We start from the raw sequence: 17,158 nt of genomic DNA, 5'->3' as shown, positions 1-17,158 counted from the left end.
TCCTTGTCGTTTGTTTTTATTCTTCTTTAAATTAAGTTCAGCTGATTTTAAAATAGTTACCTCTTTATAGCGGAGCTCCTACCGTCAGGCAAGCACAAAACAGCAGGTATGGAATGGGGTAGCTGTGGCGCAACCCCGGGTCTGTGGTCTGAGGTCTGGGGCGAAAACGTTAAAAATGGCATCGACAGTACTGTGGAAACTCTGTAACGGACACTCTCGGGAATGGTAAAAAGTGTTTACTTAATGGAGGTCGACCTTTTTTCGTTTCTTTGTCTTGGGATAATTTACGATGACGTCGCCTTGCAATGTATCTTCTGCTAATGTTAGGGTCGTCAGATTCATTGTCGTCACTATTTTTTCATCGTCCTCGACGGGACTTAAATTGCGGTTTCGTTATTGTATAGAGCAGCAATAACTCCGATATATGCAAGTCAACGTGTTTTTCTTACAGTTTTACCATTCTGTAAAATAAAGTCTCTATGCAATGTATATCTCGATAGTGGTTATGTCGTTTTGGGTCTCAATGGCATCATTTTTTAAGAAAGTCTCGTAAAAAGTAACTACGTTGTCTGTTTATATAGAGGTCTTCTGTGTTTTTACTTTAAGTTAAGTTATCAAACCACAAAATACGTGAAACAAAATGCCTTTTTTTTCCTTTTATTTGAGAGTCTCTGTACCATCCGAGTGTGACCTCCATGGATATCGATTTTGTGAGCCCGCAGTGCCACCTGTTTTACGGGGCATGCATCAGGCATAGCTTCGTCATAACGTATGAATCCAAAATTACCACTCCGCTCTATCGCAAACTCATTTATCTTTGTAAACAGAGAGCTAATACTTGATAAAATTAACTTGGATCACTCTAAAAGGTATGTTTGACGAAACAATTTTATAATCTATTTTATTTGCTAATTGGGATTATTTTTCGCTGATTTTTTCCTTACTTTCTAGACGAGAGCATCGCGTCTAAAAAGGCGGTAAAACTATGTATAGATAATTAGTGAGAGGTGAGGTTATTAAAAGCTTCTAATGTTTAATTATCCTGCAAATACTATTAGAAGTCTTTTTTTTTACACTATTTCCCTTGTAGAGCCTTGTCTACTTTTGTTACTTGAAGTGTGTTTATGTTAATCCCCGTGAGAAATAATCCGATTTTGTAAACAATTACTTTCGTGGAAAAATATATACTACTATGAATATTGGTTTGGTATAATAACTATCTTAAAGCAACAAGGAGCAACACTACAAATGTTTTTATTTTCAAACTATGATGACCGTCCACTTAAGGCCACTTATCGTTTTATTTTCCAGTCTATTTAAAATGACATCCATTGTATTTCAATGTATTTAGCAGGTCTTTCGATGAGACCATAACAAACTTTACAACCATCGCAAAAATAAGTGAGTCGTACCTATTAACATAAGAATCGTAAAGCGACATTCCCTTCAATTTAGTACAAATACAGTATCTAAAACCGACAAGCTAAGACGACCTATTTTTGTCTGAATTAAAATAAACCATGTCTGTTTTTTTTAATTACCAGAAGTTTTGCGCGTCCGAACTATGCCGGTTATCAAATTTTGCAATTACCCTTGATTTGCGAGTGGCTCACAGTAATGTAAGGTGGATTGCACGAAGTGAAATGTTTCCTGTGCAATTAAACCGATATGGTTGTCAAGTGCCTTAATACTGTGGCCACATGCTTTCTGTAGTCTGAGCCACAAAATAAACGGACGCCACTCGGTTCGCACCTGGTGTCAACATTCGATTTTTTCTGTTATTTTATGCTTTCGCAATATAATGAAGCCATTTTTTTTTGGAGAAGAAATAAATTACACAGTCAAGCGGCTTAGTTCGATACTGATAAGTACACCTTTGCATTTTTGTGGAACTTCATGATTCGCCGCATAAAGGTCAATAGTCCTTTAAAAACGTCAAATTGGGCCTAAAAAAATTGATGTGAGAATTTGTTTTCTTTGCAGTTGCTGTTTATTGACAAAAATGCTCTAAATGATGTTAGTAATGCCCGCTTGTTTTTTCCAGACTTTGCGGACAACATGGGGTGGAACATCGCTGTGTGCTGCCTCTACTTTGTTGCCATGACGGGTAAGGTTGCGCGCACTAAAGACCTTAATAAACATTGATAATAAAACACTCTTTTCCTTTTTACAGTAAAACTTGCCTAAACAGGACTCGCATATTAGGGACACACGCATATTCGAAGCATTTTTATAATTTTATACGAATTTACCTCACATCTATAATTGGTAATAATCGTAGGTCCCAACTTGACACGCTAACGCGAATTCTACTATTTACTATACTCGCCACTTTAAATAAGTTCTGAATAAATGCACAAAACAACTAGGATTTTGATCAGCAAGAGCGAGATCAGCAAGAAAAAAGAAAAAAAAAGCCACCACATTTTGTAGCCTCACACATTCCCTCCCAACCCCCTGGGTAGCCTCCTCTGCAGGCAACTCATAATGAAATGGACGGAAATAATGGGTAACCTGTGGCGAAATTGCAGAGGAGGGAGACTATGGAGAGGTAGCCCCTGCAGCGCCTCCGGTTTGTCACTTCCGTTTTTTTGCCACAGGAAACCCAATCCTTTTTTTTTCTTTTTCTGCTCTTTGAGATGCCTGCGCAGGAGGCTCATATGAAGAAAACGTTGTCGTTTTGGGGGTCTGGTACCGAGGAATCTTAGATTAAGTCACTGTTTTTCTTTTCTGTTTATAAGTCATAAAGTTTACTAAGCACCTGTGGTACGGCAACCTTAAAAATGACAAGAATCGTGCAGTTTTTCCAAATAAGGAAAAACTTTACATGGAAGTGACCGCGTTTGGTAAAAACGACAATTTTTGGCTAAATTTCCTTGATATGACCCCCGGGTATGGTAAACCATGGGCGCTACGCCGCCAATGTTCATGGTAATCGTCAATTCGATTGATATTCATTGTATATTGATTTGTATGCATTGCCAGCTGCTCATCCTTACACAATCCACCGCAGTCGACGAGAGGCCGCTAAAAACAGCGCGGGAGGTGAGAAGAGGAAAAGGACTTAAATTTGGGGGGATGAGGAATTAAAGTATATATCATAATGCGCATGCGTTCACATGTGTTGGCTAGGTTCTTGTGCCGCTGACCGATATCGCTGTGACAACGGTAAAAAGTGCATACCTCTCAAATGGATTTGTGATTCCGTCGCTGACTGTGACGACAAGCGGGATGAAAGGAACTGTATTCCAGCCAATCAGATCGCAGGATGTAAGCTTCATTCTAATTTTCATTATTATTTTTTGCTCTTTGTTGATCATTTTTCTCTTTTTTATTATTATATTTTATTTATTATTTTTATTTATTTTAATTTTCTTGTTTCTAGTAAACAGCAAAGCTATAGAAGAGGCAAAAAATATATTACAGGAGTCAACCGTAAAAGGAGGTACGAATATCCACCAATATTTGGTTCATAAATGTATTGAGTTATGCGAGACAAAGCAGGGGGGACGGGAGGGGTTATTAAAAACCTCCTCAGTAGTGTGTGTGTTTTTACCAATGGACACTGGAAGGAGATACGTAAAGAAATAATGGTCTGGTAAGTGGTTAAAAAAGCAAACAAACGCTCCCCCTCTCCCCGCCCAATCCTAGCTAATTCGGGACAGTTAAACATTCGTGTACATTGATTGAAATTTACAGAGCCGTACAGAAACATATAGAACACAACCACGCCCCTACTGGTCATTTCCTTATAATTTTTTAAAAATATTGGGGGGCACGTGCCCCCAGTGCCCCACCCCTGTTAAGGCCCTGATTTTGAAGGGTACCATGACCATTTCAACATGTTTTATCGCTATTTGTTCCCTTGCAGGATGTGCAGAAGGCCAGTTTGCTTGCGAAAAAACAAACAAGTGCTTGGCCAAGAGTTCGTTGTGTGACACAGTCCATGACTGTGACGATGGAAGTGATGAGAAGAACTGTCCCATCAGCAGCCGAGATGAAGAATTTGGTATGTCACTCACGAGCGAGATTGATGACGCAATTGATAATAATGGTGATAATAACGGTAATGATCTGGGGCGGATCAAGACTATTGCAACTGTAGCAAATGCTACAGTCATATTTGAGGGAGTTGATTTAGTTTCCTCACATAGCTTATTTTTTTCTGATCTTTTAATTCTGCATCTGAGCTACAGACAGATTTTTTTCTGGATCCGCCCCATGATGATGACAGTGGTGTAACTGCGATGACAATAACGATGATGTAGTGATGATGATAGTGGTGTAACTGCGATGACAATAACGATGATGTAGTGATGATGACAGTGGTGTAACTGCGATGACAATAACGATGATGTAGTGATGATGACAGTGGTGTAACTGCGATGACAATAACGATAATGTAGTGATGATGACAGTGGTGTAACTGCGATGACAATAACGATGATGTAGTGATGATGATAGTGGTGTAACTGCGATGACAATAACGATGATGTAGTGATGATGACAGTGGTGTAACTGCGATGACAATAACGATGATGTAGTGATGATGACAGTGGTGTAACTGCGATGACAATAACGATGATGTAGTGATGATGATGTTGATAATGGTTGTGGTAGTGTTTGTTATAATATGCTTTATTTTAATGACAGTGATAGTGGGTATCGGTGTAGGAGTTTAAAAAAGGCCAGCGTATCATGATGACATTATCTTGCATATTTCTTTTTCAGGTTGTGGATCCGACAAGTTCACTTGTGACAACGGGGCGAAGTGCTTACCGCTGACCTGGTTGTGCGACAGCATCACTGACTGTATGGATAGTAAGGACGAACACAACTGTCCGGCTACAATCCCCGGAAAAACACTTGCGCGAGCAGCCCAAGATGCTGCAGTGACCGCTGCCCAGGAAGCCAAACGCGCTGCACTTGCCGCTGACAATATGATGAAAAAAGCGCAGGAAGCTGTAGAGAAGGCGAAGCGAGCAATGGCGATTGCAGAGGCTAATGAGAGTTAAATGCGTGTAGCTTTACTTAGAATTAAGCCATAACATTTTAGGACCCATAAAGCAAGATTGCCATCTGTGGGGACATCATGCGGTCTATCTTAACCGTCCGCAAGCTAATAATGGTCTGGCCTGTTGTGTGTGGGGTGCCAAATTGAAAACAAAAATATTCAGCAATCTTGTCGACCAGTACCCTTGAAACCAAAGGCTCATTTGTTTTTAGCAAAAAGAAGAGAAAGAGAGAGTAGGGCTGACGAAGCACTTTTATACTAACAGGGGGTGGGTAAAGCGGAATTTTACCGTCTGGAACCCATGGCACACAGTCAGCAAACCCTTATTGATCGAAAACTTTGTTTTATTTCTTTATTTTTTTTAAGCTTTCCGTTTCGACTGTTTACGCCATCCTGTCACCGAGATGTCCACTCCAATAGTTTTACGTCTAGGAAAATGAGAACTGAAGTTTATAGATGAGTGTCGTAGCGTTAGGAAGCTTTTAAAGCAGTTACAGTCACTGTTATTGTGTGTACTATATGCTTTCTAGTAAAATTTAAGACAAAAAAAAAACATATCGTTTTTTTCCCCACTGCCTCTCCCTCTCCCTCAGACTCTTTCTCCCCATTCATTTTACCCTCTTTTCCTCCTCTCGATTTTGTTTCCCGTCCCCCGATCTTTATCAAATCGTTCACACCCGCATCTCATCCATCTCCCTCCCGTACTGTTGACTTGTGATTCGATCACAACATTACCTAGCACAATGCATCCATACACATTTCTTTATCTACAGAATTTTTATATACTTTTTTATCCTAATTTGGCTATTGACTTATAGTCTATAGTAAAGTTTTATGGTATCTTGAGGCATCAGGCTTTCACTCCTGATTTGAACCTTTTTTGTCGAGGTGCATTTACATTGCAGTGATTTTGTACAAAATAGAATATTAGAAACACATTTTAACTGATACAAGTTCTACGAATTAGTAGTAGCTGTATAGCCTAGTAGCTGTAAAATCTATGTTATGAAAGGAAAGACCCATTTCTACTACAAATTGCATCACGGCTCTGATTTAATTATAAAAAGTAAACAAAGAGCAGAAAAATAATATTAATCTATTTATGTAATACTCAGCTTAAGTTTCCTCCTTTTTTTAAAGAAACAACCACTTTGAGGTGTTATAGTGGAATAAACACGCTCTTTATTTAGGAACCGTAAGGCGAACACCAGGCAGACAAGGACGACTTTCCACACTCGGGAGCTCCAAAATTTTCAGCCCCCAAATAGTCACCATATACTACTTGTACATGGCCGTATCAAAGTTCTGATACATGCACATGTACGCATCGCCAAACAGCCTCTTCATGTTTCCAGGCAGCTCACCGCGACGATTCGCACCGATAATCTCATCTGGCTTGGCCAAAAGCCACCTGGACGCTTCCGGACAGGCCCTTACAGCCGGTATGTTATAGCCATTACTCTCACCTAAAGTAAAGGGTTAAGTACAAAGTCATTCGCCTTAGGAAGAGGCTAGGGCATTTTCATGGAGTGAATAACATTGGGGTCTCCTAGAATAGAGAACCATACTCAGCCACAACTTTAGTGCAGCTTTTATTCAATATGTGATGTCAAATTATGCAAAGAAAACTCAAGGTAACCATCTAAAAACAAAGCCTGAAATTTATATACAAAATTCAACCACACGTACTACAAAGGTTTCTGATGAAAATGAAAGCGTTCTCTCTCTTTGCATTTTGCTGGGATGACATGGCGGCGAACTCACCTTTTCTGTCCGCCATGCTATCGAAGAAGCACCACGGTGCATCGGGACCCTGGCCGCATTTGACAAACGCCACGTAATGGCTCGTCTGAATGCAAACGACGGCAAACAGCTCCATCGTGTATCGCTCAAGCGGTCCGTCACGACGAGCGTATTGACTATATGAAGAAACAAGTGAGCACTTCACAGAGTCACGACGAGCGTATTGACTACATGAAGAAACTAGTGAGCACTTCACAGACATACTGATTAAATGGGCAAAAGCCAAGACAATAAACACACGGGTTGACCCATGGACGGGTAGGTAGAAAAAACATTCGGAACAGGCTAGGGCACGGACGAATAGAGACAAATACGGAATAGGCGACACGTGACTTATGAATGGCAAACCCGCGCGCGCTCAAAATAACAACAACAAAAAGCAACTTGACCAGCGCTGACGAATCGGTTCTTATGTCAAAAAAAGCTTGTCTTTACTGCTTTTCTTGTGTGACGGCTGCAGTAATGCGTTTATTTTCGCGTGAGTTAGCCACTCACAAGTCGCGTGATTGCTTAGTGCAATTCGCACTAACAAACAGACAGGCAACAAGACAAACAGAAAGGCAACAGAAAGGCAATGTTAAATCTAGACTGACCGATAGGTGGTAGCGGCGTAGACAGGATTTTTAACAGGAGGGGGTCCAAAAGGTCCTTTCAAGGATTTTTCTCATGCATTTTAGATAATGTCTCGTACATTTACTGTATTTTGGGCTGCTAGAAGGGGGGGCCCGGGTCCCCTGGGCCCCCCCTGGCTACGCCCGTGGGCTGGTGGATGGGCAGACAGAAACAGAGAAGACTACCTGTATTCTCTAGGGACTATGATCGGCGTTAGCTTGTGCGAAGTTCGTCTGGGATGACTGTGCACTTTTTTACAGCAATCGCGGCAGAAGCTTGTAATGCCGACCGAAAATATCTTGTCTTCGTAACATTCCTTGCACTCAAAAGTCGACGCTTGCTCTCCGCACAAGACACAAGGTCGAGGGACTGGTAAAAAGAAGAAGGGAATGATTAGAGCGCTTTTTTACTCAGAATAGTGTCATGTTTGTGAACCCCTCCAAAGTGAACAAAGAACATTCTTAAGCCTAGCCAAAATATATCAAACAATTCGTCTCACCATTATCCAGTATGTCTGTAATGTCCAGCGTTGTGTTGGGTAAAATAATGTCATACATTTTGTATTTGTTGCCAAACCGTGGCATCTGTAATATCAGACAGGACGGCACCTACCAAACAAATCAATGTAATGATCACGGTAAGGTAAAACCAAACAATTGCATCAAGAGCAAGAGCAAAAGTGGAAATAAAACTAGAGGTCTGGGTATAAAGGCCTTGATTTTTACCCTTTAAATTCACAACAACAACTTACAAGCCCGATCGGCTCTAGAACATGTGAGCCATCCGAGCCCACCAACACAGGTTTCCCGTCAGTATATGACATGGGGCACACCCAATATTAGGGCTGGGTATCCCCTGGGACCTGTCCCTCATAGTTTTAGGGGATGTGATGCGAAGTGTACCTCTGCTAGCTTGAGATCAGCAGCCATAAATGATTGTTCTATCAAGGTCTGCACGGTTGCCAGTTTGATTCCCTCGTCTTTCTCTGTAATAATTTGGTAGTAATTGGACTCCTCACATCTACCATGAGACCTGAACAGGAAAAAAAAGTTAAGAAAAGAGTAAAGGTGTAGTTCCTCAAGAGTGCACCATGGTTTGCACGTTTTGAGTCTTCCGTGGGCCGAGCTAGAAACTCTAGAGTGCACTAAAGTGTAGATTAGCCTCTAAGATTCTTAAAGCAAAATTTCCGTTCTTGACAAGGGAACCGAGAATTAGACTGTCCAAGGTTTACAGTAGAGTACTTACCTCTACCCCATAGCCTAAGGGGCCGACCATTTGACTTTTGAGGGGAGAAGTAGACGATTTTGGGTGCGCAGGATATGTTTTCAAAGCTTTTGGCGTGCAAGAATTTATTTTTTTCGAAATCATCCACCCCCTTCCTTTACAAAAGTCAATTGGTCGGCCCCTAAGTCACCTTCTTAGGTTTAAGATGTTAAGAAACAGGAAAATATTGCCTTAATCGAGCCTTCTCCTCTTGTGGAAATACTTTGTTACTTACTTGAGCTGAAGCAATGATTCCGACTTCAAAACCTGATGTAGAAGTGTGTTAAGGAACTCCTCAGGGTCTAAAACAGATGTACACATCAATAAGGTTCAGTGCAGTAGCAGACTTCGAAATATTGGTGGGGGCACCATACAAAAACATTAAGAAAATATTAGGGGCACAGCTACGCCCCTACTGGTCATTTCCTCATAGATTATGAAAATAATTTAGGGGGGAGCGGGGGGGGGGGGGGGGGGGGTCCAGCTACGGCCCTGAAGGCATTTTATTTATCCGATGTTCCACAACTTCTCAAAGATGAGGTGAATTACCTTTCTCCTCATCAGTTAGGCCAGACGTTGATCCTAGTTTATCAAGAAGCCTCCGTAGTCTCAGCACTCTGTCAGCACGTACAAAACCATTCCTATATATGTAGGGGCACACAAGATAGCGACGAGTTGACACATACAGATTACTTATAGCAGTATACGCAAAACGTATTGCAATAACAAGTCTCACTCACTAAACTCTCACCTCTTCTCACTTACTAAACTCTTACATCTTCTCACTTACTTAACTCTTATCTCTTCTCACTCACTAAACTCTTTTCTCACTTACTAAATATATTCTTACCTCTTCTCACTTGCTAAACTCTTACCTCACTAAACTCTTACCTCTTCTCACTTACTAAACTCTTACCGTATTCTCACTTACTAAACTCTTACCGTATTCTCACTTACTAAACTCTTACCTCTTCTCACTAATCTCTTAACTCTTTTCACTAACTAAGCTCTTACCTCTTTTCACTTACTTATCTCTTCTCACTTACTAAACTCTTACCTCTTTTCACTTACTAAACTCTTATTCTCTTCTCACTAACCAAACTCTTACCTCTTCTCAATAAACTCTTACCTCTTCTCAATAAACTCTTACCTCTTTTCACTTACTAAACTCTTATTCTCTTCTCACTTAGTAAACTCTTACCTCTTCTTATTTACTAAGCTCTTATATCTTCTCACTTAGTAAACTCTTCCCTCTTCTTATTTACTAAGCTCTTACCTTCTCAGGGGGTTGACAATTTCCTCTTTTAGGACCTTCTGCACCTTATCGTAGTCCTCAAGGTCAGAGCTTTGCCTCTCCCTGTGCAGCAATGTGTCGAATACGGTGGTGAAGGCGAACATGCTATACAAGGTTGAGTCCAGGTAGCACGAGTTGTGATGCCCTTGGATACCTCTCATCATGCCTGTGCTTTGTTCAGGGAGGGAGGGCGGGGGAGGGATTATACCTTCAATGGATGGGCAATCCATGCTGCCAAAATCTGAAACATTCAAATAAGCAATAATTGACAAGAGCAGGAAATCATAAAGTCGAGTTTTATGAAGCTCAGGTAGACAAGAGTTTTCTGGTCATGGTGAAGTAACATCTAGTTCTTTCAGTTTCATGATTAGGAAGACCCAAGAAATAGCACAAACAGGACAACTACTGTATGTTGGACCTATGATTTTTATCTGTGATCTATGCTCCTGAAACTCCATGCTAAATTGCATTTGATAAAAGATATTATTTAAACAAGTGAAATTCAACATGGAGTTTATGAATAATTTATAATTCTTGAATCATATAATTTGATTATTTCCAATTGACTTTTAAGGGGTCAAGTTTTGCTACACTAAAAAAACAGTGTTTCATTGAATTCACTCTGTTTCAGCCAATCAAAATGTGTGTAAGAAATGAACTAATATTTAGGATTCTGGAAGTATTTTTCAAGGAATTAACTGAGGGAGCAATCTTATGTGAGTGTATCCCTTGAGTATTTATGCCCTAAGTCCTTTTCAAACAAAACATGAATGTCCTTACTCTTTGCAGATCTGCCTGGTGTGTCCATTGGTGAATCAAGCTCAAAGCGAGAATCTTTGCGACAGTACTTTAGTAGGACAAAAAAGCCTCTTCCAGGAGGACACTCAAAGTAACGTTTGCCTTTAAATGTCCCATCTGAACATCCTGACTGCTCCTCTTCCTGATGAAAATAAACAAAAACAGCAGAACAAGTTATGAAACTAAATTAATATTTCAAAATCTGAAACAAAACTTTGACCTATAATGCAAAAAAATCAAAGAGTGCAAAAATATGAAAAAGTTACAAAAAATGCATAAAAACAAAAATGTGTGTGAAAAATATCCATGTTAAAGCCGCATTGTCTCTAGTTTACTTCCGGAGGTCCGACGGAAACCTCGACCATTAAAAGACAAAAGAATCTATTAGAATCCGAGATATTTAACAGGCCATCCGCTCTAAATTACCAATCACACCCTCAAAGAAATTTCCAATAGACACACTGCTTCCAATATTTTGAAATATTTTTCACATTTTCCATTAAAAATCATCGGATATTGTTAGGTAATCGACCCGAAGTAAACTGGTGACAATGCGGCTTTAACAATTGAGGCAATTTAATCATCTGTTATTAACCAACTTTGATATTTAAGTCAGCCATTGGCTGCTTAGATGAATTGGATAACCATTGTTTTAGCTTACTAATTCTAATCCGGCCACTAGTTTATTCTTGAGCTCAGCCAGCTGACCAATCCAGCGTATCACACCATAGCGCGGCTGATTGTTAACCAAGGGCACCTCTGCCATACACCCCACTTCAAGACCCAGGGCGACGTCATCCTCATGGTAATCACTGGGGGCTACCATGCCCTTTCCTAGCTGACTATCGGCCTGCTCCATGAGTAGTAAACCTTCCTTGTCAAGCTCTGTGCCCTGGTCTCTGTCCATGACATGATTGGGTAATTCTTCATAAACTTCAGCATTTCTGTTGTAGTAATTACCCAGGTCATTATGAGTGGATCGTGTTGATGGTCTGTTTGGTGGAAGAACTGGCGTCTGAGAAGAGCCTCTAGAAATAGCTGAAAATAAAATAAAATGCTAAACACTGGGAACTCCTCCAAAAACCTTTTAAAGGGCACCTGTCAGCTGTCATCCTTGCAAAATAAAGTGTGAAGCTAATTTGATATTTTCGGATAAATTATGTGAATGGAGTATAATTTTTTTCTCAGATGGTAACTTAGCGATTCTTGTTCATACAGTAATTTTGTCTTGCAATATAAAAACAAAAAAAGGTGTGGCTTGAGTTCTTTAACATAATTTGCCCACTGCAAAATATCTAATAGCCACTAATCCCCCCTCCTGTCCCCCATCAAAAGTCCTGGATCTCTTCCCGATTCTCTGTGCAAATGTTCATAATTCTCTTTCTGCTGAAAGAGAATCCATGTTACAGTACCGCTCACGAACATAGGGACACTGTTCGTGAAACTTTCACGAACAACGTTAATCCAGACCACTACATAATAACACAAATAAACATTATCTGTTCTGTTCTCTTCTCATTCTTATTTTCACCTTGAGAAGAAGAAACAGGCTGCTTGATATCTGCCCCCGGGTGTGATAAAGTGCTAATCATATCTTCAGGTGAGACACAGAAGTTGGATTTCCCACTCTGCACTGGTATGTACCCAGCCACACTTTGGTCATGTTTGTCACTGTAATGGTCTTCATTTATAGGAAGACCTACATCTACTATCTCATTTGACCTGTTTGATTGTTTCTGCTCTGCTTTGATCTTTGCCAATATACTTTCTTGTTCTTTGACGACTTTATCTTTATCACTACTGTCTCCATGTCTGCTAGCAATTTTAATGGCTTCCTCACTTGTTGTGTGTTTCAATGATGACGCAGAGCTAGATCGCTTGATTCCTTGACTTTTATCTGAAAAAAAAGTGTTACCTTACAGGTAAAAATGGAAGAAAGAAATGCAAAGGGAAGGGTTTTTTCAAGGGACACATGCGTGAAGCTAGGAATGAGTAGCTACAGTATGCTAAGACTTCTATGTATGGTATGTATAGGTATGGTTGAGCAGGACTCCTTGGGCCGAGTATGTATAGGGCGGATTTGGCTTATAACAAAGCATAGCCCAGAGTTGAGACTTTTACAGTGCTCATAGCTGTCAACCCAACTTGAACAGAAATCTTGTGAAATTGGGTGAAATGCAGTAAATTATGTAAAAAAACAAAAACAAGAGAGCCAATGCAGGTGAATACAGAGAATGTATTAACATTCTCACAAAGATTAGGCTTGGGGTGAGGTCACAAAAGCAGCTATGGAAGCTGCTCTTTTAGCGTAAGCATTAAGATCTGACTGCTGGTAAAATATACAGTACACTGAGGTTGGAGTTACCCATTCAAACATTCTAATGATACAAGCTGCATTAAGATACCTTTGCTACTATTAACATCATATCCAAGAGATGAACTTGGTTGAACCTCTCTAGCAGAACCACTCCCTGTGCTAATTTTTTTCTGTGGTTTCTCATCAAAGTCTTTTTCTGGAATCACAGTGTCAGCAGGGACAAACAATGCATAACCACTCTCGCACATGAAACGCTGATGGCTCCTAAAAAATCCTGTTCCATTCCCATACCGTTCGTCCTATAGAAAATCAAACCAGGCACATATTTCTCAATTACAAACAACGATCTCTCATGGTTTTTACATACCAGCTTCCTAATGCCGTGTAATAAAAGACTCTGAGAAAATTTTCAACAAAGCATCCCTAAACCTTCTTCTTAAGTTCAACCAATCCAAATTAACAGAAATTGAACTAGTTTTCAAAGATTATTACATAACTGTATATACATCAATTTAAATTGATTGTCAGCAATTTAACTGTCAGCAATAAATAGCAAATTTCAAAAAGCAGTTTCATGAAGAATGGGTGCTTATGGGTATCGATATTCATAACAAAGTGGTATCATTAAACTCCTGTAATGCAGGAGTCAAACATTGATGCTTAGAAGCTTACTGGGAGGCCTATTACGAGGGCAATTCTTACTGGTAGGGCTCCTGGTAGGGAGATGCAGGACAAAAAAGATTTGATTACAGTCTTACCAGTTCTATTCCCACTGCTATCATGTCACTGTCATCCGGTTCGTTTGCAATGTAGCGTACTACGCCACGCAATTCCCTATCATCCTTAAATGTCACAACTCTTTCCCCAATTTCCAGTTGATAGTCAAATTTAGACCTGTTACGCTCTTTTGATGGGAAAACCGCATCCTTTAAAATTGATAATCTTGATTTGGATGAAGCTGTTTCTCGTTGGGGAGACTTTTTTGTATCTGTGTTGTCTTGCGGTTGAATTTTATCAAGGGCAACAAACACTCCACAATTTTCTGGACATGTGAAATAACGTTTCTCCCTAAATGTCCCATCTGAGGTTCCAAGCTGTTCACTGCCCTAGAGGATAACATAAATACATATGAGTAAAACACCCTTGGTATCATTATCTAAAATACAGGGTGCTGCAAAAGTTGAACTGATTGTTCTTGAATTTGATGAAAATGTTCTAATGCTGTGGTGTTTTTTGAATAATATTTCAGATTCGACCTCAAGTGTTTAACATCGTTAGATGGATGGAAGCAATCTGGGGTTAAATTGCATACAAAGCTTTATTTCTTGAATTTTGAGATAAGTTACCATATTATTTGGGGACTAAAACCTGAAAATGGGTTTGGGTGCTTTCAATTACACGAGTGTGAACTTTCTGTTTCGCTATCGCGGGCTTTCCGTTTATATTCCAGAAAAAAGGCAAACTCGCGAGTTTGGTTTTCCCGTAAATTGTCACAAATTGAGGTTTTCATGCCACAGCTTTTATTTGAATCATGATTCTGATACCAACTTCAGTTGTTAAACAGATGGAGGGCCTAGACACAAAATGGAAGTGTTATTTTAGAGTGAGCATTGAAATAGCAAGCAGTGAAATATGTACAGTTAGTAATGCCTAGTGCACACTAGCAACATATCGACATAATGACATGGGCGCGGGCAATCTTATCTTTGGCATAATGACATGGACATAATGACATAAGAGAAAAAAACATCAATCAATATTTTTATCATATCAATCAACATTATTATTTTTTCAATCAATATTATTTTGAAAACTGTCTTACTAGCTTTCTTGGTCTATTCCTTATTTGGGTATTACATACAGTACCATTATTGGAATTTTTTTTTTCAATTATTTGTTTGCTTTTTCTTTGTCACCCTAGAACTGCATAAGTTGACAATTGAAAACTTGCAGGAATTCGAGTTTACTCTGAATTAACAGGTCGCCATTTAAAAAAAATGGCCCAGGCACTAACGACAGCTATTGATTGATATGAGCTGTAAATGGCTGAGGACTGGCATTCGAGCTTGTAAAAAGGGGACAGAGTGCTATGTTTTATATTATAACCACACTTTTTAGGCCCCTAGCCAGGGGGGGTTCAAGGGGTTTGGACGAATCCCCCCACCTGGCTTGAAGGTCCGCTCAGAGCAAACATAAAAATATTGCGTTGGCTGGATATACCGTGCACATCAATATGTCTTATAGATAACTATAAAAATCTTTTTCAAATAATTATCTTTTTTATTACCGCCATATGTTAAAAAGCACCCTATTAAAATAACATTTTAGATACAAGATTGAATATATTTGAAGTATTGATTGCCTAATCTAATAAGCCGAGGAGAGGGGTATACCGGAAATTTGGTCAGCCCAAATGGAAAAACGAACCACGCCGCTTAAAATCCCGGCTACGGCCCTGCTTTTTGGCAGAGCCTGGAGATGAAAGGCTGCAGCTAGAGTTATTGCTTCATACATCCCTCCCCCTCCAGACAGGCAGGGAAATTACTGAGGATCAAATCAACATAGCATTAACATTTATGAGTACTCATTATAATAACCATATACAAAAAATGAGACATTCAAGTCTCAAGTACAAGGAATAACCTAAATGATTATAAGACAACATACAAGTAATACAGTACCTTCGGCTTGTTTGGGGTCAGTTCCACACCAAACATTGTCCCGTCATGTGTCGGAAGAGGTCCTTTAAACCATACAACCCCAGGAACATCTCTATGCACACCACCAGCAGTTTTAACCTTCACAAGCACTTTAGTCCCATTCTTAATAGCTATTCCAAAACCCAAACGATTTCTCTCACGAAAAATCCTATGCCTTTCTTCAGCACTGACTATGGCAGAGAGCAATTTCGCCTCTTCTTCTGTGATCCTAGCCACTTCAGTTGTAGCACACACAAGTTTAAAATTTTCTGAGGTCGTCTCTACCAAAGCTATTTTATTGCTATCCTCGGGTTGTTCTGTTTCAGGCAATGTGCGGAAAATTTGCCCTCTTATGAATTGTGTCTCGACCGATTTAGATTTCAAATGTAGCAGACCTCTTTCTGTTCTTTCTCCGCGTCTGTCCTCCAATAAAATATACATTTGACGTTTTTCTTCCATCACTGAGGTTTATAAGATGTAAATATTTCAACTTCGCAAATAACAAGGGAAGAAAAGCTCCAGAAACGTTTAATTGCATGAATCACGCAGTCATAGTTTCCGCCATTTTGTCTCATTTTGTCATCGTTTTCGGGGAATATTCTTGTAGCCTCGCTTGCATGCTTTCAGTTTCTATTCCTGTGCAATGACATCATTCAAGACATTCAAGACAAAAGCCCCTGATCCTTCGCAGCCCCATCTACACTAACAATTTTTAGTTGACAACTATATTTGTTGGCATCTACACTAGTAATTTTTCATGTGTGATAATTTTTAATTCCCTAGAAAAAGCAAACCTGCTAGCTTTTGAGCAATTATAATTGCCATAAAAATTGACAACTTTGCTCCATCTACATTGGCAAATAGAAATTGTCACATAAAAATTATTAGCGTACCCACCAGCAACCTATAAAAATATTTCTTCTCTTCCGGTGCCCATATATGGGCAGTAGGAATCCTACCAATTCTTACCGCAGCGACGTCATATTCCTACCAAATTACAAGGCTCGGTCACATATTATAACGTGACCGCTTAGCAAGGATCACTTGGATTCTGTAACTCGTTGAGAACAGAAGTTCTCTATACTATCTAGCCTCTTTCAAAGCTTACCCCTCTGGTGTATGAAACTCCAGTTTGGTTACACTGTGTGCTAAGTTCAACCCCCTGTGCGCACGTACTCCACAAGCTAAATGGCTACACAACGAATCTGCCCCGAGTTAAGGGGACTTGGGATTTCGGCGCAAAACCATTAATTTTTATCCAAATTGACTTATCGTTCAGAAGCATAAAATACTGGACACGTTTATTGCCAAAGGATGACCAGGCTCTTTTGAAAACAGTAATTTATATGGAATGTGTG

The 17,158-nt window shown here is 39.7% G+C and overlaps 2 protein-coding genes and 1 long non-coding RNA gene across 3 annotated transcripts; 1 reads left to right on the top strand and 2 right to left on the bottom strand.

The window, feature by feature from the left end:
- The first annotated feature begins 739 nt into the window (after nt 1–739).
- Nucleotides 740–5,567, top strand: LOC5519469 (LDL receptor repeat-containing protein egg-1-like). Its single transcript, XM_032364300.2, has 8 exons — nt 740–869; nt 952–1,007; nt 2,045–2,107; nt 2,986–3,045; nt 3,133–3,270; nt 3,386–3,445; nt 3,872–4,009; nt 4,732–5,567. The coding sequence occupies exons 3-8, from the start codon at nt 2,059–2,061 to the stop codon at nt 5,013–5,015; spliced, it is 729 nt and encodes a 242-aa protein (XP_032220191.1). The 5' UTR covers nt 740–869; nt 952–1,007; nt 2,045–2,058; the 3' UTR covers nt 5,016–5,567.
- On the bottom strand, nt 5,341–16,408 carry LOC5519468 (ubiquitin carboxyl-terminal hydrolase CYLD). The gene is made up of 14 exons (XM_048720705.1): nt 15,783–16,408; nt 13,860–14,207; nt 13,190–13,400; nt 12,316–12,681; nt 11,446–11,822; nt 10,767–10,926; nt 9,969–10,227; nt 9,242–9,333; nt 8,928–8,994; nt 8,332–8,461; nt 7,929–8,037; nt 7,615–7,798; nt 6,779–6,933; nt 5,341–6,480 (listed from the first exon to the last, which is right to left on the bottom strand). Exons 1-14 carry the CDS (start codon nt 16,257–16,259, stop codon nt 6,293–6,295), a joined length of 3,123 nt encoding a protein of 1,040 aa, XP_048576662.1. The 5' UTR covers nt 16,260–16,408; the 3' UTR covers nt 5,341–6,292.
- Nucleotides 9,493–9,962, bottom strand: LOC125559012. Its single transcript, XR_007306256.1, has 2 exons — nt 9,584–9,962; nt 9,493–9,542 (listed from the first exon to the last, which is right to left on the bottom strand). It is a non-coding gene; the product is annotated as an uncharacterized LOC125559012 (long non-coding RNA).
- Nucleotides 16,409–17,158: the final 750 nt, after the last annotated feature.

Source organism: Nematostella vectensis, chromosome 13, assembly GCF_932526225.1.
Source record: "Nematostella vectensis chromosome 13, jaNemVect1.1, whole genome shotgun sequence".
NCBI classification, from domain to species: domain Eukaryota; kingdom Metazoa; phylum Cnidaria; class Anthozoa; order Actiniaria; family Edwardsiidae; genus Nematostella; species Nematostella vectensis.
Note: the sequence above shows the minus strand (reverse complement) of the source record. Positions and strands in the feature narration are given on the sequence as shown.

Excerpts from the sequence above, each read along its gene's own strand:
- LOC5519468 (XM_048720705.1), bottom strand. The coding sequence starts at position 16,259 with ATGGAAGAAAAACGTCAAATGTATATTTTATTGGAGGACAGACGCGGA. Across the intron at positions 12,682-13,189 it reads TGATGTTAATAGTAGCAAAG|ATAAAAGTCAAGGAATCAAG; the intron begins GTATCTTAATGC and ends CTTTTTTTTCAG. Across the intron at positions 10,228-10,766 it reads ACCAGGCAGATCTGCAAAGA|ATTTTGGCAGCATGGATTGC; the intron begins GTAAGGACATTC and ends TGAATGTTTCAG.
- LOC5519469 (XM_032364300.2), top strand. The coding sequence starts at position 2,059 with ATGGGGTGGAACATCGCTGTGTGCTGCCTCTACTTTGTTGCCATGACG. Across the intron at positions 3,046-3,132 it reads CGCTAAAAACAGCGCGGGAG|GTTCTTGTGCCGCTGACCGA; the intron begins GTGAGAAGAGGA and ends TGTGTTGGCTAG. Across the intron at positions 4,010-4,731 it reads CAGCCGAGATGAAGAATTTG|GTTGTGGATCCGACAAGTTC; the intron begins GTATGTCACTCA and ends TTTCTTTTTCAG.